The following is a 25,475-nucleotide window of genomic DNA, read 5'->3' on the forward strand; positions in this document are numbered from 1 at the left end:
TGGGAGTTTGGATGACGTATGTAGAGGTTTGGTCATATGTCACTTTATACCAATTAATCTATTAATTTAAAAATTGTGTGATTTGCTACATTGGTCTGGTCATTAATGAGTCGTTTAGTTTATGTTATGGTTTCATGAATGTGGTAGTTTTCTTGTAGAGTTAGAATGTTTTCTGTTATTTATGATTATGATTTCCATGACTGACGATGTTTTATTGCTTCCAGTTGTGTTACTGGAGAGTTTACTTGGCCGTAAACGTTTCAGCATCTGTACGAGATATCATTTCTGCTGTAATCCTTTGCAGGATACACAGTTGGATGTGGAATGTCCAGTTTGCACCTTGCGCGACGTGTAGAATTGTTTGCGCTGGGAAAGAATGCCTCTCTGACATCTGTCGTTGTTTCAACGTCATCACCTAACCACATGGAGTTATTTTCTTCGCAAATGGTGTTGATACCACCGCTAATACTTTGTTAGGTTGGTGGATGTATGTTGTATTGTCATTAAAACAGATGTTTCACGGTTTTCACGGATCCAGTCTGCTCACGTTACAACTCACAAAATGCTTTTCGTGTGTTAATCACCATTTCGTAAACTTATCACTCCGCCGCCTGGTGAAAAACAATGACATAGACAAAACGGTAAACTATTTTTTAGTTCCTCATCCTCAAAAAAGCTAACACTTAAATTTAAATCCATCATCTGCAAGGTTCCTAATCAACATTTGATTGGAAGTGAGTGTCTCCATCGACTTCACAGTAAGCAACCCGCTATCTCGTATGCTAATACGCTGTGCTCAAGATACTTCTAGTGTGATTGAGAAGCGCGGAGACATTAATAAAAGCATACTGGGAAGTGAGGAAAAAAATTAAAATTGTTTGTTAGAGAAATGTAAAGACTCCAGCTTTCAGGAAGTGGCTTTGTTATAGGTATACCAGCTGCTTCTGCTTGTGGAGTCCTGCATCGAGTATGAAAACGTGTATCCTCCGGCTGACCTATACTATTCGTCTGTTCCGAAACAGTAAACTTCTCCTGTATCCTGTGCAACGTTAATGTTCTGGCATTTTACCAAAGGTTTTAGTTTTGTAATTGCACGAAAGCCAATTATTCTCGAAAATCAGACCATATATTTTATTAAACGAACAGCTATAAATATGCCTGAAAACTAATTTCACTCCCGTCTATAATCCTTTTTTTCCTAGTAGACTGTAGCATCTCCATATTTCTGCTAATTGAAGCGTATGTTCGCTGTCTCAGGTTCTCCCAGTGTGTTAAACTTAGACGCAGGTACGCAGTTTTTCATTACTATCTTCTGTAATTCGTGAGGCTATTAACGCTTCGTCTGCTTACTGCGCTATTAAGGCCTGCGCCCAATTATACTTTAACCATTTAACTCCACTCTAATGCCAGTGCAATTCAAGCACTCAGTAATACCAGCAACACAGGCTTTTGCGTTAACTGGGACTAACAAGCTGGCCGTTTAATCTGCCTCGATCTAAATAAGTATGCTCTTAAAACAAGCCTGGCAATGTAAGAACTTCGGTATTAATATCTCCGTAAATATGCCGGTCCGTATCCACTTTGATCTTCAAGTTGGATACAATTAGTGAGATGCAGTAGAAATGTATTCATAAAATGAAGAAAGCTCATTAGGCAGTAGAATACAAATTTAAATAATGACAATTTAACTGTGGATATGCCAGATTAAATTAAGCAACAAGATCTGTTTTTAGGATAATGATGGTGACACAGACGTAGAAGGAAAGTACAATTAAATAACCAAAACATTTACGCAAACCGGAAAAAAATGTTGCAGCTACGAGTGCAGTAGTAGAAAACGATAAATGCAAGATTACTTTCATTAAATAGAATAAGATACTAATTAGTAAGCAAAATAGAAAACGTGAGCAACTGTATATCAATAAACTTTTAAAAAAGCCTTCAAAAATTTAAAAGAGGATACAGTGATAGTTCCGAAAGAGGAAGAACTGAAATTAATGAGAGTATGAAATATACAAAACAGGAACGTAAGTTGGATGGACGTCACGTTTCATCAATTACGATGACGGATTTAAAATTGTGTTAAAACTATACAGGTACGGAAAGATTATAAAGGAGATTCTAATAATTAATTAGTTACATTCGAGGTTCAATGGCATATGAATAAATTCATGTGTAGTATGAAAAAAGCTGATACGCCTGGATGTGATTGCACTGCAACAGGAACTGCTAAATCTGGAAGTAATGTAATAGGAAGAATACTTCCAACATTACACACAGAATACGATACTATCTTCAACGCCTTCGCTCCAGCTGCATATTTCACGTTCTTGCTTTCAAAATTCTGTGGTGGAATGTACGCACTATAATTTGACCTAATGGTGACATCTTACGGTCATGTTTTGTTTTTGTGAGGCTCAGTTTCTGTATTTATCCATGATGTATACCGACCTAATTATGATTGCAGGATTTACGTCCAGGAATATTTAAGAAATAACGTCATTCATACTTCCGTAACGACGACCCTTCATGATGAATGTAAGATAAAAGTTTGAAACATCTCCAGTATATGAAACTAAGGCACGAACTGAAGCGAATGCGTTGAATATGCTCTCATGTAAAAATTTCACGGTCGCTAAGAGGAATAAATCATATAATAAGCGTTTACTGACTGTCGACATACGAAGAACATTTCACAAAATTGGATCAAGGCTGTAATTATTTTGAATGTGGGACGAAAGACAGACAGATATAGCAACCTTCAGCCAGTAATTCACAAGATATACTCTAAGATTTTCATCGACAACATAGGAAAGATAATTATATTAATCAAGCAAAGACAGATGACTGATAGATACGAAGAAAACATTTGACTCAAGGAAATCTCGAATAATGAGTGAGAATCAAGGCACTAGTGTCACTATATCGAAAATTGTATAGTTCAAGTATACGACTCCTACGAGATTTCATCACGTTATCGTCAAAATCAAAACTTAATCAGGTGACGATCAAAGAAGTTCAGAGTGATTGGTACTATCCTCAGCAGCCAGGCAATTGAAAATCCTTGAAGTAAAAATGAGGTATACCAGTTAATGGAGAGTCTACTGTTTTCTCTGTTATCAAACGTAAAAACGGAATTAAAGTTGTTAATGGTTCAAATGGCTCTGAGCACTACAGGACTTAAGTTCTGAGGTCATCAGTCCCCTAGAACTTAGAACTACTTAAACGTAACTAACCTGAGGACATCACACACATCCATGCCCGAGGCAGGATTCGAACCTGCGACAGTAGTGGTCGTGCGGTTCCAGACTGTAGCACCTAGAACTGCTCGGCCACCCCAGCAGGCAACAGTTCTTAATAAACGCAAACTAAGCCAACCGAGTTCAAAGAGTGTACATAAATTTTTCGTTCTCTTTCCACAAGACTGAGATAGGGCTGATGGGAGATCTTACTCTCTTTTCCGCCATAGATTTAGTTGCTCTATTTGGTCTCCGCCTCTTTGTAAATGAAGACGGATGAGAACTTCTTATTTATTTTGTTTTGTGTTCAGATTTTGATTTTTCATTCCAATTTCGATTTTTCACTCTATGGGTGTAGTATAGTCTTGCATTCACCATACATATGAAAGTGACACCTGTTAAGTATGCCATGCTATGGTCGTTAGGTTTGTTATTTTCCGAGATTTTCTTTCTTAGCTCCCATGTTACTGATGACTGTTAGCTAGACTTTTTTATCGTTATATTCCGTCTTAGTCTGTTTTAGATATTCATTGAGCTACTGTATATAGCGGGTAAATAGATTAAAATACATTTGTTCAGCCCGGATTTAGTGGCAAGTTCTTTGAGCCGTTATTTTAAGCGTGTGAGTTGCCTGTTTCGCATTTTGCATCTTTTAGCGTTGTAAGTATAAGGTGATGTTGCTGTGATGACTCTAGTCTGTATGTTGTTTGAGTTCTTCCGTCTCTACGAGTAGGAATAGTTTCAACTAATGTCCATTCAAAACAAAAATGTGCGCAAAATAGCAAAATAACTTTTAGGAGAAGTCAGGATGGTTGTTGAAGCTGGTTGCAAAATGTCGCCTTTTGGTCTTCATAATTTTAGAATAATGCCAGGTCAAATCTGTTTGAAAATTACTTGCGAAGGCACCTCATCACTGCAGATACACGAGAAACACAGTGAAATGATGAATAGCAAAGAACATAGCAGTCATTACGAGAGATTCTTTATATTTCAGTGTAACAAAAACGCTGCACTCTTTTCATACCTGATTCTATGATAACTAACTTGGAAGAAAACATGACTACTGTCATCAGATACGAACCACGTAAATTTTTTTCCGAGTGTTTTTCTTTAGTAATATTTTGTGTGTCTTTGTGACACATGAGTAGCCATTCCATCGGTTTCTTACGTTGTTAAGAAATACTGTTAAAAACACGCCATACCTGGAAGATATACTAGAATAAGTTTTTTATTCCGGTGCGACGGGATGTCTAATCTTTCTATCTCTTCAGCTAACAGTCTACGTACTAGACTCCACGAATAGCTAATGTAAGGCGAAGTACATTCTGCCGGTATAATCCCGTACGATGTAGATCGATAATAGCTTCTCAGGCAAGAGAACACGATAGGATTAAATAACGATTTGTATGCTAATGGCTCAGACTGAGCTTACTGTGCGTTTCTCTGAGAAACAACCGTAGATATTGGCACCGGGCTTAAACATCCAACTGGTATAGCGATTCCTACAGCACCAACAAACGGCGCCGGGCGCATGTCACGGAACGTACAAGTAGCGTTCTAGTCTAGTCGGCTGCGATGCCGCAGTATAAATTGGTTCGCCTTAGTCTCAGCGTAGTGCATGCAATCTGTCATCCGCTGGCTGCCCTAGATAAAAATTATCGACATAACTCGTGCTGCGCATTGGTGCCTAAGGCCTTTTTCCCATTTTGCTCTTATGTATTGCTTTAGCCTGTTGGTCTGGTACCCATACAGCCATTACTACATGGAATCACTTGCAGCACTTGCTTGTACTTGGCGTACTATGGCTACGTTTATGAACGACACGTTAATCCACAGTTCATCTTCCATTTGTACGATCAGATAGTAAAGACTTTCACTTGCAACAGAAATAAAGTTGCCGAGATTTTCATACGTACACTGTTCAAGTACTAGCTCAAAGCAGCACAGTCATGGCTTGGCCGCTGCAATTTTTTATTCTCCAAATTAACGAAATATCATTGCGTAGTAAAGTGTTTGTTCTGGGTTCCCCAGAAACAACAAATTTCGAGAGGTAGCACAGTGTATTCTGAGAAACAAATGGAGGACACAAACCGGTGTCTAGAAACATCTTGCCTCGACGGTCGGGAGTGCCTGCTACTAGGCAGCAGATGTGAATTTGTACGCTGCCAAAGTGACGGACAGTAGGCAAAAAGTCTCGCAATGTTGTTTGTTATTCGGTCGTCGCAACTCATTTCCACGGTCACCAGCAGAGAAAATAAATCGTTACAAACAATGGTTTCCATCTGCATTTTATTTTTCTGCTGTATACAAAAACATTATTTAAGGTTTTAATTTCAGGAAAAGACATTTTGGTGGAAACCTGTGTGCGACACCATTATCCACAACCTTCACAAAATTTGCAGACGTGATGCAACATATAGCAACCGGCTTGAAAAGTTTGACTGCTCAGATCTCTGTATCGTTGTTAAACAGTATTAAAATGGACCTGAGGTAATTGAACACAACACCGATACTGTAGCGAATTTTGTGTATTTCTAAAACCACACTCTCACCCATGTTCCACTGATGTTAATGGTGCATTTAACGATTGTAGAATGGGATGACCTCCACTGAGTCGTAGAACATGTGTCATGTAGTTCCGGTTCCATTTTTAAGGTGAAAGACGTCCTACATTGTAGGAGAGGGATGCCCATGATTGCTTTCTGATAGTTGAATTTTGTTCATTTTTCTAAATACATGTACATGTGTTAAATTCTCTAACGGTAATCCACTGTGGCGTTGACTATCTACCTACATTCTGCAGATAAAAAAAAAAATAGAAACATCTTGCCGTGTATGAACGGAAAATTCTATTAATCAGTGAATGCACTTTAGTTATCGATATCATCTTTCCGACCACTGCAGTATATTTGGAACCCGCAGAGTTGCATAAAAAGGCAATAATTCCTTCAGCAAGAATTATGGTAAACATACAGGAGGATTAATTTTAACATAATGGAGATTGAAATTTAATGTCATCTATCTTATACATCAAAATAATTCTAAAATCTGAAAATGTGGGATAAGACTCTACTTGACCGTCTTTTTCAACTAAAACTTTGTCCATATCCTTATTTCAGTTTCAATTATGGAAGTGTACAGGTGTCTGAACACAGTTGTATTATTTGTTGCTGACTGATGTTGTAACGTATCGATATTGTACTCACTCGGTAGCTTCTGCAACTTTGGGAACAAAGTGGCCCATTTTTTTTTCCTGAGAGAGCGCTGTCCTGCTGGCGACAATGGCCCAGCGCAGGAACCACGTGCCATCTTGGTGTGGAGTCGGTGTTCAGTGTTGAGCGGCCGCACGCAGGCGTGTCTATGAAAATTATTCATTTTTTTTTTATTTATTTTCGCATTTAATTTACCTGGCAAAATTAGGGCCTTCAGGCCCTCTCTTACACCTACCCAGGCATACTCAGATTGAACGAGTTACAGTTTCTACATAACATTAAGGACATATAACGTATTATGCAGTATTGATGTTAAAGAAAAAATAGATATTATAACAGTAGTACAATGATAATTATAACAATAAAAATTATAACAATCAAGATTAATAATAATAATAATGATAATAATAATAATGACTATGTATATGAAAGTAAACATACTTTTCTTTTGTGAATGTCGGTCCTATTGTTAGCTGTGAATTTTCTCGTTATTTTCTTGCAGCTTGTGAGTTATTCTCATCGAGCAGAGACATAAGACAATAGAATGGGGTGAAAAAGATATTTAAGAGGTAGATAGGTTAGAGGAAGAGAAATATACTCCTGGAAATAGAAATAAGAACACCGTGTATTCATTGTCCCAGGCAGCGGAAACTTTATTGACACATTCCTGGGGTCAGATACATCACATGATCACACTGACAGAACCACAGGCACATATACACAGGCAACAGAGCATGCACAATGTCGGCACTAGTACAGTGTATATCCACCTTTCGCAGCAATGCAGGCTGCTATTCTCCCATGGAGACGATCGTAGAGATGCTGGATGTAGTCCTGTGGAACGGCTTGCCATGCCATTTCCACCTGGCGCCTCAGTTGGACCAGCGTTCTAAACATCCTCAATGGGGGACAGATCCGGAGATCTTGCTGGCCAGGGTAGTTGACTTACACCTTCTAGAGCACGTTGGGTGGCACGGGATACATGCGGACGTGCATTGTCCTGTTGGAACAGCAAGTTCCCTTGCCGGTCTAGTCATGGTAGAACGATGGGTTCGACGACGGTTTGGATGTACCGTGCACTATTCAGTGTCCCCTCGACGATCACCAGAAGTGTGCGACCAGTGTAGGAGATCGCTCACCACACCATGATGCCGGGTGTTGGCCCTGCGTGCCTCGGTCGTATGCAGTCCTGATTGTGGCGCTCACCTGCACGGCGCCAAACACGCATTCGACCATCATTGGCACCAAGGCAGAAGCGACTCTCATCGCTGAAGACGACACGTCTCCATTCGTCCCTCCATTCACGCCTGTCGCGACACCACTGAAGGCGGGCTGCACGATGTTGGGGCGTGAGCGGAAGACGGCCTAACGGTGTGCGGGACTGTAGCCCAGCTTCATGGAGACGGTTGAGAATGGTCCTCGCCTATACCCCAGGAGCAACAGTGTCCCTAATTTGCTGGGAAGTGGCGGTGCGGTCCCCTACGGCACTGTGTAGGATCCTACGGTCTTGGCGTGCATCCGTGCGTCGCTCCGGTCCGGTCCCAGGTCGACGGGCACGTGCACCTTCCGCCGACCACTGGCGACAACATCGATGTACTGAGGAGACCTCACGCCCCACGTGTTGAGCAATTCGGCGGTACGTCCACCCGGCCTCCCGCGTGCCCATTATACGCCCTCGCTCAAGGTCCGTCAACTGCACATACGGTTCATATCCACGCTGTCGCGGCATGCTACCAGTGTTAACGACTGCGATGGAGTTCCGTATGCCACGGCAAACTGGCTGACACTGACGGCGGCGGTGCACAAATGCTGCGCAGCTAGCGCCAATCGACGGCCAACACCGCGGTTCCTGGTGTGTCTGCTGTGCCGTGCGTGTGATCATTGCTTGTACAGCCCTCTCGCAGTGTCCGGAGCAAGTATGGTGGGTCTGACACACCGGTGTCAAGTGTTCTTTTTTCCATTTCCAGGAGTGTAGAATGGTAAAATTCGAAGCTGTGATGGAGAGGAGAAAGAAAGAGAGGGGAGGGGAACAAGAATGGTGGCTATAACGTCCCTAATATGTAAGTTTTGAGTTCCCTCTTGAATGTTGAGTAGTTCTGGATAAGACGCAGATCACAGGGGAGCGCGTTCCATAGTCGTATGGCGGAGATGGAGAATGACGCGGAGAAAGATTGTGTTATGTAAAGGTACAGCCTAGATGATAGACGTATCCGATCTCGTATTGCGATTGTGGAATGATGATAGGTGTTTAATGTGAGAAGATAAGTATTGGGGGCACCAGTAGCTAAGAAATCGATGAAGTAAGCACATCTTGTGGAGATCGCGTGCCTTATGTGGGCGTATACAACCTAGCTGGGAGTATAAAGGACTGGTATGATCATACAACCGAATATTGCACACGTATCTAACGCAAGCATTCATAACTAGCTCGAGGCATCTAGAATTTTCACTATTTGTGCCGTGTTGAACTACATCACAGTAGTAAAGATTAGGCAAGACCAGTGTTTGGACTAATTTTTGTTTAACGTGGGTTGGAAATATTTTGAATTGCATGTAGGGAGGAGAGCGATTTCCAGCAAGCTGTGACTGTTTGTTCTTCCCAGTTTAGGTGTTCATCCAAGATTATTCCAAGGTCTTTTACTGTTTTTTTTGGTATGGTAGTTGGGTACCATTGAGGAGTATTTTAGGGACTGTTTCGCGAAAGTACCGGCTGATTAACTTTGGATGAGATATAAGTATGACCTGGGATTTCTTGGGGTTTAGTTTCAGACTTAGATTCTGTGCCCATCGAGAAACAGAGCAAAGATCTGCATTCATACTCGCTACTGCCCCAGCAATGTTTATGGGGCTTGCTCTTATGTACAGTTGGATGTCGTCGGCATAAAGATGGTAGTTGCAGGAGTGAATTACTGTGAATTACTGAAGAAATATCATTAATGTACAGTGAGAAGAGTAGTGGACCAAGGACGGAACCTTGGGGAACTCCAGAGCGCACGCTTTTCCATGATGACTTTTCCGAACCACAAATGACTTGTTGACTTCTGTTTTTGAGGTAGCTGTCGAACCAGTGTATTGCGCTGTTTGAGAAATTCAGCCATTTCATTTTAATTAGTAATATATCGAAGTCAACTGTGTCAAATACCTTGCTAAAGTCAAGCAGTGTTAGGATAGTAGTTTCACGTCTGTCCATAGCATTTTTAATGTCTTCAGTTACTTTAAATAATGCAGTTGCTGTACTATGGTGTTTTGGAAAGCCTGACTGATATTCGTCATGGATGTTATGAGTTTTGAGGTAATCCGTCAGCTGTTCATGGACGATGTATTCTAGGGCTTTAGATATTGCAGGTAGTATGCTGATCGGCCTGTAGTCACCTGGTGACTTAGGGTTGTCAGTCTTGGGTATAGGCTGAATTAAACTTTGCTTCCACTCAGTAGGATATGTACTACTGACAAGAGCCAGGTTGAAGATGCCAAGAATTAAACAGAACGTGGAATTAACAGTTGAAAGCGTTACGTCGGTTAACGGAAGGAAAGTATTTGAGTAATACAATTACTAAGCGCAAAGGTGTGGGGATTAGATGTGAAACTTATGGTTGAAACTATCGTGTTAGTGAACCAGTAGTATTCGTGGAGAAGCATGTTGATAGTAGAACGTAATGGCTGCCGCGACAGTGATCACCTATTTAATTAACGTAGTAAAGCAACATATCCATGGTTACTTCATTGTGAATGTGAAACAAACGTAACTGTTTCACGACTCTAGATAAATGTAGAAATTGTAAGGGAAGTGTTTTACGTGCAAAAGGAACACTAAAATAAATTATTGGCTGATATTAATTGAAAGTGACACGTTTTCATTCTTTAATTGAATAACTTTCATACTTGAAACACAGAAGACACACTTATTCGTATTAGGCGCATGGTGAAGCTTACATCATACCGAAGCGTGTTCTCTGTGTAAAGCTCCCTTACGTAAGTCCAATATTCGCAAAATTAATGTAAAATAAACTGAAAAAGACATCATAATGAGAAAAGGAGTTTTACACAGCAAAAAAATGAGGTCCTGGAATTGCAATTTTACAAATTTTTAATGGAAAATTCAGTAGAATCTTACTTCTCAAATGTAAAAAGAGTCTTACACGTTTAATTGTCTCTTATAATCACGAACTACAGTGGACATTGTTCTTTCTCAGCATTAAACAACATTAAATATCAGTTCAGGGACACTATGAGAAAATACGACTAAATCACCTCACCTCAATGAAAATAGAATGTGAGTTGTTTGCAGACACTGATTTGACTAATGTTATCGCGACATTTCTGAAAATTAAATTGACAAAAGTCTTCTATGTTATGTAGTGGTTTATTTTAAATCTTAAACTTCGTGACCTAAAGCAGGGCGTCACAGCAAACATGCTCCACGCGCAGACAGTGAGCGCAAACTTGCGAGCAGCGACCACTGTCCAAAGCTCCACTGTCGCAGGGAATAGGCTGTGGAGCTGTTTGTAGACTTGTGTAAACGAGGAAATCGATCCTGTAGGAAATTGTTGGAGAAATCTAGACCGTCTTTGCATTCCCTGTCGCACTGCATATCAGTTACTGTAAGCCACAGGTCATCACGAGTTAAGTATTAGAAGATTTTCCATTTTCCATTCAGTTCGGCTAAGAATCCCAATTCTTTCCCCCAACATGGATGTAGCCCCATCTGTAGATACATAACATAATCAATTCCACTGCAAATGTACATTGTCTACACTTTCTTCAATGCTTCTAAGAATATCGCATGCAGCTGTGTGCCTGGGACTTCTAAACTTTTATAAAGCGCTGAAGAATGTGCAGCAAACTTTTTACAAAGATTTTGAAAGCTTATTCTGAACTGTGTGTAATAACTGTGTCATGACTGTCTTGGTTTATAAAGGCAACACACGAACGTGTTCTACCAGAACTGCAGATAAGTGTTCAGCCAAAACTACCAACTATTCTTTCGCTAAATCACCATCCTTGAAAAGCCGCAAAAAACTTTAATGAAAGTAACACAGTTTTATAACTCGTTCGAATACCTCGCTCATTTGATTTTTCTTCTGCTTCTTCCTCTTTGGAGAGCGTCCCCTTTACCTGGTGTACTCGCCGAGGTCCTTAATATTTTCCTTTTTTGTATTATTTAAAGTGATAGGGTACGTAGTACATTTGTTAATAGAACCTCCTGAAAATGTTCAGCATATTGTGATACACTAAATACTTTTGTGATCCATGTTATCGTGTGAAATTATAAGTTTCCTCACACCGTGGCTTGAAGTGTGAAGACACTGTTTGTGCAACATAATGCCGATTCATCATCTCTACCATTGGAGGGGACGTTCAAACGAAAGCCGAACACCAGCCACAATTGGAGCCTGGGATGCTTGCATTCTAAATTAATTGCCACACACGTTAAAAGGTTTAACGCAATGGGAGACGAGACGTTCACTGCCTGTATCATAAAACGCGGTCAGCCGCTGGCGGATGCACAGCCGCACCTGCTCTTGCACTTCCTCGTCTGACAGAAAGCGACTTCAACGCTTGCGTTTCTCCAGGTCATCAAAGATGTGAGAAGCACAAGGAGAAAGACCCAGTGTGTACGGAGGGTGCTGCAGCGATTCCCAACAAAATAAGATTAACAGTGCAGGGACGGACATTATCCTGCAAAAGGATGATTACAGCATTTCGACAGCTAGAGGAAAACGACAAAGCCAGCAGTCGAAACATCCAACATCTCGTCCGCCAAATAAATCTAAAGGGGCCTCCACACCTTCACCATTTATTGACAATACTATATTGCGAAACATTCAATATATTGAATCGACATCAGACTATCAATGACACTGACAGATATTGCCAGCTGACAACGCGATTTCACAAGGTTAACATGTCGAGCAACCAAAAGAAGATGTGTGCATCAATTATATTATGTATAACTTGCAAGCAACAGAAAAAAGATAAAGAAGAAATGGGTCCGAGATTGGTTGGAAAAAGGAGCTATTGGTCACATGATAATGTATTGACTGATATCACGATCACTTCCACGAAATATTTCATAAATTATTTCCCGATGAGTTTTGCATCGTACGATAGGTAATTAGTGTTGATACAAGATAAAATAGAGAAGCAGTATACATACATCAAAAAACGTTCTGCATCACCTCTGTTCCGAGATTTCCGGAACCTGTATAGAAAATTGGAAGAGAAATCTACATAAATATCATTTCCGCCTTTTTTATTGCTCATGAAAAACAATCGCATTGCATATTGCACCACCATACAGCGACACCTTCAGAGGTGGTGGTCCAGACTGCTGTGCACACCGGTATCTCTAGTACCCAGTAGCACGTCCTCTTGCATTGATGCAAGCCTGTTTTAGTCGTGGCATACTATCCACAGGTTCATCAAGGCACTGTTGGTCCAGATTGTCCCACTCCTCACCGGCTGTTCAGTGCTGGTCCCTCAGCGTGATTGGTGAGTCACCTCGCCCATAAATAGCCCTTTTCAATCTATCCCAAATCAGCCCCACATAATGCCACTCTAAAGCAGGGGGAGTCTTGCTGCATTCACTGGACAGTGTGTCTAAGGCGTTCATCCTGACCGGGTTGCCTTCCAACACGTCTCCGACGATTGTCTGGTTGAAGGCATATGCGACACGCATCGGCGAAGAGAACGTGATGCGGATCCTGAGCGATCCATTCTGCATGTTTTTGGGCCCATCTGTACTGCGCTGCATGGTGTCGTCGTTGCAAAGATTTAGCTCGCCATGGACGTCGGGAGAGAAGTTACGCTCTGTCTAGCCTATTGCACACAGTTTGGTCGTAACACTACGTCCTGTGTCTGCACGAAGGGCATTATTCAACATCGTGGCGTTGCTGTCAGGGTTCCTCCGCACCATAATCCGTGGGTAGCGGTCATCTACTGCAGTAGTAGCCCTTGGGCTGCCTGAGATAGGCATGTCACCGACATTTCCTGTCTCTCTGTATCTTCTCTATATGTCCGAACAACATCACTTTGGTTCACTCCGAGACGCCTGACACTTCCCTTGTTGAGAGCCCTTCCTGGCACAAAGTAACAATGCGAACGCGATCGAACCGCGGTATTGAACGTCGAGGCATGGTTGAACTACAGACAGCACGAGCAGTGTACCTTCTTCCTGGTGGAATGACTGGAACTGGTCGGTAATGCAAAACTTTTTCTTTTTGTATGTATTACATGAGAGAGGCAGTCGACAAGTGACAAGAGATTAGGAATAGCTTCGAGATATTTGGTGACCGGCAGGTCATTCTAATCATCGAAGTTTAGTTCTGTAATATCAGCAAGCACAATTAGTAAAATTCCGTGAAAACCTGTAATCAACCGAAAACTTCTATTCGGCGCTTTGTGATAAATTGGTGAACCTGATGTGCATTTCGTAGACATCTTAGTAGTCATTGTTGATATACGACGTACTTTCCGAAATGGGTGTGTGATTCAAATCTGCCATGTAACAACGATCTGTACTAAATTTTCAAATTAATAAAGTATGCCACGTCGTAGAAAATTCTCCGTTAACCATCCTAAAATGGCATACATTATGATTACTCTTGCATAGGCTTATTAAAATTATTTTATGTTAAGAGACCCCTTAAAAACACAATTTAAGTTATGATTATTATACACAAAGGCGAATTGAAAAAATAAACACTGCACACTAACGCCACGTGGCCCTGTCAACATTTCATTGGAGGATATTGTTAATCCGTCAGTATTTGGCCTCACACGTTCAGTATGTTTTGGCAATATCAAGAATTTTTTTTGTCGATCAGTCCCGCTCATCAATATTTCTAGTATTGACAATACGTCAATGTGCATCCTGAGACTGCCAATATATTGACAGTTTGCCAATATTATTGTGACGCCTTGTTAAAGCTGTTCACAGAAGTTCGAAACATAGTCCGTGGAAGTAACTTTGCAGGAATTGTGATGTGCCCCTGAAGTCAAAAAGCCAAGGAATACTGTCAAACAGATTCATACTGTTGCATGATCATGCCGGCTCCTGCACTGTCAGTCGTACGAAGCACCGAGCGAGGTGACGCACTGGTTAGCACACTGGACTCGCATTCGGTAGGACGACGGTTCAATCCCGTCTCCGGCCATCCTAATTTAGGTTTTCCGTGATTTCCCTAAATCGCTTCAGGCAAATGCCGGGATGGTTCCTTTGAAAGGGCGATTTCCTTCACCATCCTGCCCTCACCCGAGCTTGCGCTCCGTCTCTAATGACCTCGTTGTCGACTGGACGTTAAACAGTAATATCCTCCTCCCTCCTCGTACGAAGTCTAGACTTTACCGAATTGGTTGGAAAACAGTGCAACATCTCCCGCACAGCCCGGAAATGTAGTGTCCTTCTTAACGCGTGTTGTGATTACATTTGAATGGAACCATTCAATGATCCCGTAGTGGCCCGTGTTCGGTTTTCATCTGACTGCCCCCTTGATGATGGTACCGACTATCAAAACTTACCTTTCTCTATTACGCAGTTGGCACTCCTCGTGTGTTGCCCAGACCGCATAGTGCGAGGGGATTTTCCTCACTCCTTATCGAACCGCAACTTCTTTCATTGCGAGCAACAGCATGAACTGGGCCGAGTACTGATGCTCCAAATCAGCGAGTTGTTAAACCGCAAAGTAAATCAAGAATCTTGGCATTTTACAGTCACCACGCTCGTTTCATCTCGCGTTATTAGTAGGTTCCTGTAAACTGTAGATGAAGGTGTTTTCTGCAAATTAAAAAAAAAAAAACTTTATTGTACTCTTCTCCTGAATCGTCGATTAAGAAACTGTCAACGCATCAAATTTCAAACTGTGTTTACAATTGGACCTACACGTACCGGTAGTATTTCAATGCCTTTTGTGTCTAGACATGCACGTTGGGTGTTTATCAACACGTGGCAGCACCCGTTACCTTACTCACTGGAGCGAGTCGCATGCAGTGTGGGGGAGTGTGAGCCCGAAATGTTGGTCGCTTCCCGCAGGGCGACGGCGCGGGATGCGCGCGTCTCCGGCGTGCGTGCCGCTGTGGCTGTCGCTGGCGGCGGCGCCCCTCTGCCTGCTGGCGCTGCGCCTCGACGCCCGACTCGATGCGGTGCGACGCCTGCTCACCGACGCCCCCCTCGTCGACGGGTGAGTTCTCTACGCCCCTACGGCCAAACAAAATATCTAAGCGATACAAATTACATACTGAACTTTGATCATACAATGAAGGCTTTCACGGCAGGTATTGTCATCACTTAACATTCCGGGCTGAGTTGCCGTGGTCCATACATAGAACTGTCCGCTGACGTTTCGCCTTCGACTGCGGAAGACATCCTCCAAGGACAATGGGTGAATTGAGATTGTCCTCGGAGGATGTAAGGACCACGGCATCTTAGCCCGGAAATGTTAAGTGATGATACTGAACTTTTTTTCGCGTGGGTACCGTTGCTATATTTTTGCTACTTAATTTTATTGTGTGATTTACCCTCGTTTTACTCACAAACTGTGATTTTTGTTGTCAGTATTCTCATTATACTTTAATGATTTGTGTGTTTCCTCACACAGTGGCCTGAAGGTGACTATTTTTCAAGTCGAAATAAGCTGAAGAAATTTATATAGGCACCTAAGCATGCGTTTTCAAATACAGAGATATGTAAACAGACAGAATATGGCACTGTGGTTGGCAACTCATATATAATGTAAGTGTCTGGCCTTGTTGTTAGATAGAATACCTCTGCTACAATGGCAGGTTATCAAGATTTAAGTAACTTTGAACGTGGTGTTGTAGCCAGTGCATGAGCGATGGGAGACAATATGTAAGAGGTAGCGATTAGGTGAGGATTTTCCCGTACAACCATTTGACGAGTGAAGCGTGAATATCAGGAATAATCTTATAAAACATCGAGTCTCCGACATCGCTGCGGACGGAAAAAGATCTTCCAAGAACGGGACCAACGACGACTGAAGAGCATCGTTCAACGTGACAGAAGTGCTACCCTTCCGAAAATTGCTGCATATTTCAATGCTGAACCATCACCAAGTGTCAGCGTGCGAACCATTCAACGAAACATCATCGATATGGGCTTTCGGAGCCGAAGGTCCACTCGTGTGCCGTTGATGACTGCACGACACCAAGCTATACGCATCGCCAGGGCTCCTAAACACCTACGTTGAATTGCTGATGATTGGAAAAATGTTGCCTGGTCGGACGAGTCTCATTCCAAATTGTATCGAGTGGATAGACGTGTACAACCTCAGGAATCCGTGGTGTGCTCCGCCACCTCTGTGAGTCAATTATGAATTCTTGCGGTTTGGTTTTCTCGTGAGCTCATCTTTTCTGAATGCCTTGTCTCTGTTTTAAAATGACCCACATTCGGCTTTCAGAAGCTATGGCTGCTATATAATGTGGTATCATCTACTATATGGATGCTCTTTCACAATAACTGTATTTTGTTACCACATAGCACTTTGTCATGAGGACGATGGCATCTCTATCCATATCACGTCGCTTTGCTGCATTTTATTACTGCAGTCTTATAACATATCAAAAATTCTCATTCTCCTTCATACTGGAGTATTAAACTTGTCCCATGTTTTTATAGTTATTGCTACTGAATTATCATTAATGTAGCTACATGTCACCATTCTGAATCACAAAGCCATTTTTTGTATACAGTCTGTTTCTAATATTCTTAATAATTCTTTCCAGCCATTGAAACAATTATCAGTTAATAGCAGTCTTACCCAAAATCATTACTGCAAGAAGTCGAAACTAACAGTCTAGATGAAAAATAAGGATATAACGTACAGTATGGTTATAATTAAACTTCCGCTACTTAGGAGGGCCCCATAAACAAGTAGTGACATTAGGACACTGAAACTTCGCGGAAGTATTTGTAAGGTCATGTCAAAGAGAAATAACGAATAAACCATTGTAAGGAACACTTTTCAATTTTCACATCAAAAGTTATTTTTTTTTAAATTCCGTACCCTTTTTAAGTTCGAGTTGTAAACATTGCTCATTGTTATAATCATCTGCATACACCACAGCCTGCAGGAGCACTAGATGCGCCATTTCACTATCGTTGACGGCAACGATGGATCATGGAAAGTTCAGCTGTCGTGACACATTTTTTGCAGTGCTTGCAGATCGTACACTGCATCCCGCATTCTCAGCCGTGGAAACAGCAACTTCTTCAAACATTTCCGTGCACTTGGAGGTCAGCATCTCCCAGGAGCAATTCCCAATCAATAACTAGTTAATTCAAACTTCCGAATCATGTTCTTCAACCCCGGTGAGGAAGGAGGAGCCCTCCGCATTCTTGTACTTCCTTAATAATCGAGAAAAGCTGCAACACTGTAGCCGTTGTTTCGATAAAACAGCTTCAGGAATAAATAGTGTTTCGTCCACCACCACATCCTAAGGGCTAGTCACGACACTAGCACTATTAACAACCGTTTCTTGCAGCACACAGTCTGAACATAATTTTCTACACAGTTCTGTAGCCATGCCGTAAACACACGCAAATACTGAAAATTCAGTTCTAACGACCCTCTAAATTTCAATACGTCCGAAAATCAATGTACGGTGATACTAATAATACACAGTGGTAAATAGCTGTATAGGAAAATCAGCACAATTTGTAAATGTGTATGCTCCGTCCGCCAGTAGACGAGGAAAGGTGAGGTGCGAATATTCCATATAGAAAATTATCTAATGAAACATACTCGCAGGTGCTAATATCGACGACCATCAGCTGTGTAATGGAATGACGACAATGAAAATTTGTACTGGACCGGGACTTGAGTTTACCACTTATTGTGAGACGTCGCCTTATCATTATGCTATCCAACAACGACCCACTGCCACACCTAAGCTTCAATATGTCGTCAACCAGATGTCTACATCTATTATGTACGAGTGTATAAACGTAAAGGGGAAGTCACGTGCCCAGTTTCAGCGGATAAAGATGACATGTGCCTATGTTGTTCAGAAGTACGATGCTAGCACGGCTTCTGACACCGGTAAAGGAACTTTCAATGAAAATGTAACCCTAAATTTGGGTCTTCCCATAAGTCGTGCTCGGACGGCCTAATGTTTGTCTGCTTTCAGCAGTGGTGGAGAACGGTCGCCTGTTTACTTCCTTGCCGCGGAGCATCAGTGTTTGCAGTTTTTTACTTCCTGGTAGTCTTCGCCAATGCTCGCACTTTCGATCTAGAATGGCTCTCTTGTAACGATAGCCTAACGTGAAGATCAACTTTAATAACGAATTTCCACGACCCAAGACCTTTGAAATAGAACTATTTATACGAGAAGAGATTAAACTGAACCACAGGATATTATTGGAATCATCAATCACCAGCCGTGTGGTCTACACCAAACTGATCAGTGAGAAGGTGTATGACAAGATCGTACACGGCAACAGAGACAGACGGCCGTGTTGGAGCTGTTGATCGGGCGGGGCATGGATCAAGAACAGTCAGAGTTTGGAGGTTCTGGCTGATGCAACTGCAGCGCAACAGCCCTCTGGTAGCGGACAATATTTCCGGTATATGCAGTACTTAACGGGATGTGACAAATATGGACCGAGCTAAGAAAACTTGTGCCGCCTTATCTTACAGTTGGCGGCTGCAAAACGATAGTCATTTATGTTAGTCACCCGAAAATGTCTGCAGGTTGTGGTCAGGAAGGGTCTATCAGCACAGGCTGTCTCCAGCAGGCAATTGTACAAGTACCGACAGGTGGAGATGTAAGAAAATCTTTAGCAACTTCTCTCCCATACGCAAAAGCATTCAGGAAGGGTGCCCACTCAACAGTGACCATACCCAACAGCTGGAGAATTTTGTCGAAGAACGAACGACTGTATGGGCATGGTGGCAGCGGCAACACCTCCCTCCCCCCCCCCCCCCCCCCCCCCCCCATTCTCTCTCCTTCCGAGCAGCAACGACCAACTTCTAGAATTCAGAGATAGGAAAGGGAAATGCACACCGACAGTCGGATATTGCCAAAGGCTGCCTTCATCTCCGACTGCTGTGGTGACAAAGATACACGCCCACTTTCAAAAGCAAAACCGCTCACACGTAAGCAATGATCCCCGAAACGACAGAAGAAGCGATGGCTCATCCCGTCGAATGACTGCTTATTGCATACGAAGGTCGAGGATCATGGAAGGGCCAGGGAAAACAGCCACACTGCAGATATCAAAGTCTTAGACCCAGAACACTATTATGTGAACAATACCACATGCCAGGAGCGACTTGAAAATCTAGACAACGCAGAGGTACCAGCAGTCCACTGCCATGCAAGGTAGTAGAAGAGACGATACAGAGAGACGGGACTGGAAATAACCCAAGGAGACTGGGCTCATAACTCTGAAGGGTACCCCAACAAAGGTCGCAACAGGTGGCGCGGTTCGGGCGAGTGTCGTCACCTCGTTAGTATCGCCACCAACGGCAGTCGACAGGACGGACCCACGTGACTCGACAGTACAGCATCAGGTGGCGTAAGCTCCCATAAGCGGTACACAAGCGACGGAACGAAGACAAGCATATCGGCTAGCCTCTATCAATGTCAGTACCATACGGTCTCAAAGTAAGATGTCTTTGAACCAAACTTTCTCGATTTGCAAGCCTCGTCAATTCGAATAAAATCTTCGAGCTTTCGATGACCATCTCCGCCATCGTCGTCAGGAGGTCACTGACTGCCGTAGCTGCTACAGTTTCTTGCTTATGTAGGCATGATGATATCATCATCATCATCATCAGACAATCGGACAGAACTAATGTGGCACGCGTGCGTAAATCGTCCCGGGCAGCTAGCGGAGCTATTGGCCGTGGCAGAACCGGTGACGTCAGGCGGCGCTAAGGGGAGGCGACACGTTTGAAACTGCCGTTCCCACGTCGCGCTTCTGTCTTTGGTTTCTTTCGATGTCCAGCCATCGCCCCCATGCCCTGCGGAGGGTGTACCCCTGGTCTCTGTTAAAATTTTTGTTGTTCAAACGAATCTCGGCTGCTTGCTCTATAACGGAGACTCAATACGTAGACGCATGAGCCAACACTTTTGTACTTTCGAACTGTATTTTGTGTCCGTTTTCTAGGCAATGCTCCGCTATGGCCTACTTGTCAAGCTCCCTTTCTTTTATACGGCGCTTATGCTCAGCACAACGCTCCGCAACCGTGCGAATTGTTTGTCCGATACACATTCTGGCACATTCACAGGGTACACCATACACCCTGGACACTCGAAGAGCAATGTCGTCTTTGACACGTGCAACAAATCTCTTATCTTGGGAGCGGTCCGGAACACTGGTCTTAGCCCATGTTTCTGTAGCAGACGTCCTAGCTTGCTGCTGGTTGCTCCACAATATGGCAGGAATGCAGTCCGTTTCGCCTCTTTTACTGATCCAACAGGTGTTTCCCGTCGGCGACCCTTGAAAGCGATTTTGATGTCTCTTTTGCTGTCTCTTTTGCTATATCCATTTTCCCCGAAAACACTTTTAAGTTCTGCAATTCAGATTGTAGGTGCTCATCGTCAGAGATAATCTTGGCTCTCTGAACCAACATGTTCAGGACAGCTTTCTTGTGTACAGGGTGGTGGAAACTACCGGTGTTCAAGTACTGATGGGTGTGTGTTGGTTTTCGATACACTGAATGACCTACCTCCCACTCAACTAAACATCCAAGAATGGTAGTTTGCAGTGGTTCTCCACCTCGACAGTAAATTTAATGTTGGCATGGACACCATTCGTGTGACCGAGGAACTGCTGTAGTGTAGCTTCACCATGAGGCCATATCAGGAAGGTGTCATTAACGTACCGTAGAAAGCAAGACGGCTATAATGTCGCGGTTTGCACATCCTGTTCCTCATAATGCTCCATGGAGTAATTTGCGACTGCCGGAGACAGTGGTGATCCCAAGGCTTTGCCGTCAGTCATCTCATAATATTCAACGCATTACAAAAAGTACATTGCCTTTACTAGAAGATACGCTACAAGCGGCGGATATCGACATCGCTCTGCAAGTATACGTCAACGAATTTCCTGTCATCTACGGATGTGAATCCTACGTACCACATGCCGCGGCCAATTTCTACAGCAGTATCAAAACTATTTATTTCCTTTTTACTACGTAACATTGTGTATACTGAAGAAACTTGCTTATTTTTTCCGTTACCCTTTACGTGCGACAGATCTGTGTTAATATAAAGTTAAGTATTTTAACCATTTCCTATTGTAGCAAAATTAATTAGTACGATTTGCTTGAATTGTTGCCTAACGATCCGAGAAAGTAGGTTTCCTAGGCATCCCATATTCGACGGCTAGGCAGGATTCAACAGGCCCTACAGAATAAATATCATACACAATCTTAGCGCTGACGTTTCCGAAGCAAAACTATGGCCTGCGGCCTACACTGAGCATACGTCATTAGTAAGTACGCTGTCCCTCCGGCGGCAACAGCAGGTGTGTCGTAATCGCGGCCCTTAGATTCTTGAAGGTCGCCCACCTGAAAGCCCCAGGCTGTCGAGATGCCTTTGAAGATGTCGGGAGATCTCGAGCACGACGCATTCGGGAGTCTTCCATGACCCTACGTTTGTACATTGATTGTGCCAATACGGCAGTGTCGCAACGTGAGACTAAGGAGTTCTACATCACGGTGTTATGGCAATGAGCCGACCGAATGCCTCCTCTGGAGCTAACGCCAAAATCTCATCCATCATGTGACGCCACCTCGAAAGTGTAGTGATCAGGGGACGGACGCTATATCGGGTTACATGAGAATCCCATCTATGTATCACATCAGTAACGAAAGCAAAAGACGACGAAGAGCCCTGGTACATAACGTGGACGTAGCTGACGGCAGTCACCGAACATTGTAAAAGAAAGTAGTCAATTGCCTTTGTAGAACAAATTTTACACTCAGATTTAAACTGCAGTGGATATCGATATATTCCACAGGACTACATCCAGCATCTCTACGATCGTCTCCATGGGAGAATAGCAGCCTGCATTGCTGCCAAAGGTGGATATACACTGTACTAGTGCCGACATTGTGCATGCTCTGTTGCCTGTGTCTATGTGCCTGTGGTTCTGTCAGTGTGATCATGTGATGTATCTGACCCCGGGAATGTGTCAATAAAGTTTCCCCTTCCTGGGACAATGAATTCACGGTGTTCTTATTTCAATTTCCAGGAGTGTATAAGTTACTACTTCATTCCATCTTTACTTGTATTCAGACCGTTCCTGGCTCCATTTAACATACTTACCAAGTCTGCCATTCAGCTATTACTTTATTTTCTAATACTCAGAATACTTGCACAGTAGGGATCATCTTCAGGACCTGTCCATCCCGATAGCTGAGTGGTCAGCGTGACGGATCGCCTTCCTAAGGGCCCGTGTTCGTTTCCCGGCTGGGTCGGAGATTTTCCCCGCTTATGGATAGGGTGTTGTGTTGTCTTCATCATCATTTCATCCTCATCCGTCGCGCATATCGCCCAATGGGGCCTCGATTGTAATACGACCTTCACCAAGGTGGCCGGACCTGACTCACAAGGGGCTTACCGGCCAATGACGCCAAACGCTGATTTCCATTTTCGTCTTCAAGACCTCAGATAGTGAAATGAAACGTATTTATTTAATTGGGTGTGGACTTAACGTAGCTCGATCTATTACAAAAAAGACGAGATTGTGAATAAAGGAAAGGTAGTGTGAGAATTGCTTAGGATTATACGCCGTCAGTGTAACCATAGGCGTGACAAAAACCTAAAGGTACACATCTGTTACTGAAAGTATACGCCTCGCGAATTTATACATAAATTAAAATTATAAATAGCTTTGAACAGCTCGTCGAGAAAGACCATAAGAGGCCACAGTGATACAATACGTGAAACAAGCTAGTGATATCACGTGTCGAATCACCATCTGGTTGTTTTACAAACTGAGATTTATACAAATTAAGTGGGCAACCAGCGGAATCCAATTAAATGGAATACCGCCACCATAATACTTCCAGAGAGTAGAACAAGTAATTGAGATGACCAGAAAAGATACTGAACCTCACAACATAGACCCACGTGCTTGCCATGCACGTAAAGTTACTTGTCTGTAGCGATAAGTTCGTATCGTCAATAATCTTGATGCTCACCCATTTTTAAGAGAGTTAAGCTGAAGACCTTTTCTAAACAAGTAGGAGAATAACCAAGATTTCAGTTACCCACAAGTTGCAGCGCAGCCCGAGAGTCTTACATACGTTTCTCGCTGAAGGTAGACGTTGTGCTAGTAGCATCATGAAAGTGTGCTAAATGTGTACATACTGACAATTCAGCCAACACTTCAACTTTGTGACTACCACCTGTGACAGAATAGCCTATATAACTTCGTTACGGATAATTTTCTGTGCAGCCACAACGACCTGCCCTGGAACATCCGCAAGTTCCTGAAGAACCAGCTGCGGGACTTCCCCTTCTCGGAGGACCTCCGCAACGTGTCGCCCTGGTCGCGCAGCTCCTGGTCCCACACCGACCTGCCGAGACTCAGGCAGGGCATGGTGGCCGCCCAGGTAAGGCGCACACTCACTTCACGCATTTATTTTGACAAGCACAGTGTCTACCCGTCTCTGCAAGGATTATGTACTCGTGTGACGTATGGGATGATGCGAAGTGAATATATTGGCGTTTTCGTTTTGAGCTGTTGGTGGTGAAAGGTCCTAAGGAGTCTTCTATGTGCTGTTATTGCTAATGATGACCGTAATGATGAAGAGAATGTCTACAATGAGGAGATGAAGTCTTATGACGACAAATAGCTCACACTCCTCCATTAACACAATATTATTGTGTTATTTTGGAGCATATATTCTGTTCGAACATAATTATCCTGATTAAAACAATTTATTGACAAAGAGCCAACACTGATTCGAAAAATATCGTTATTGTGAAACACAAGTGGCTCTTTATTCCCAAGAAGTAATGGCTGCTGTCGACACGGGATTTCACAATGATTCCACGTTTTTATATTTGCAGAACGATTTGACGCCGTTCCTCTTCTTATCAAACTGCATTCCTAAGGAGTATCATCTCAATTATGCGACTGGATTCGTGATTTCCTTGCAAAGAGATCACAGTTCATATTAACTGCCGGAAAGTCATCGGGTAAAACATAAGTAATATACAGGGTGTAAACGGTATAAGGCACCAAAATTATACAGATGGTACATCTCGGTGCGCTTGACAAAAAAAGTCTAATTACATTTTCTTGTATCATATACTTTATTTTTGTACTATTGGGATACATAGTAAAAGCATTTCTGTTTACGTAGCTACCGACAGTTTACGGCGTACCGAGCTTATTGCTTACAATGACGGGGCGGCCAGGGAAAGGTAACGAGCCGACCAGAGAATTGAAATCATTAGACGTGTACAACGACGTGGTGTGATGATCAGGTGGTACCGAAAAAAGGTATGTAAACGGTTTTTAGGTTGTGAAGAATGTGTAATTCACTTTACCTGAATTGAATACAACCAGTGTCTCAACAATTCGATAACGAAGGTCGTAGTAGTAATCACAAGCTAATAAACACAATGTATTTCCCTTAGTGCAAATTCAATCAATCACCAAGTAGATAGTTGTGCATTAATACAATCAACTTTTTTACCTTTTTACGGAAATCTCATAACTAATACTAAATTCAAATTATTTTCCTTCTCTACACCAACATCGTAGCGAAAAGCTCAGCATAAACAAGTTCCCTCACATGGCCCCAAAAGTAAAAATCCAGTGGATTTAAATTAGGGCTGCGTGCTGGCCATCGACGTGAACCCGAACGCCCGATCCATCGTCCTGGAAATCGACTATGCAAAAGTTTGCGCACTCTATGACCAATGTGGGGTGGAGCACCATCGTGGAGGAGCCACATGTTATGACGTATACCTAACGGAATGTCTTCTAACAACTTTGGTAACAATGTTTCCTCTAGAAACGTGCGGTAATAGTTACCAGTCA

At 42.8% G+C, this 25,475-nt stretch overlaps 1 protein-coding gene across 1 annotated transcript in view; it reads left to right on the forward strand.

Moving 5' to 3' along the window:
- Positions 1-25,475, forward strand: part of LOC126281392 (dipeptidase 1-like) — a 342,362-nt gene that overhangs the window by 219,657 nt on the left and 97,230 nt on the right. Inside the window, exons 2-3 of the mRNA XM_049980319.1 lie at positions 15,483-15,630; positions 23,880-24,036. Coding sequence (XP_049836276.1) covers positions 15,497-15,630; positions 23,880-24,036 — 291 coding nt within the window. The 5' untranslated portion in view covers positions 15,483-15,496. The remainder of the gene's footprint in view (positions 1-15,482; positions 15,631-23,879; positions 24,037-25,475) is intronic.

The sequence above is a fragment of the Schistocerca gregaria genome, chromosome 7, assembly GCF_023897955.1.
Source record: "Schistocerca gregaria isolate iqSchGreg1 chromosome 7, iqSchGreg1.2, whole genome shotgun sequence".
NCBI lineage: Eukaryota > Metazoa > Arthropoda > Insecta > Orthoptera > Acrididae > Schistocerca > Schistocerca gregaria.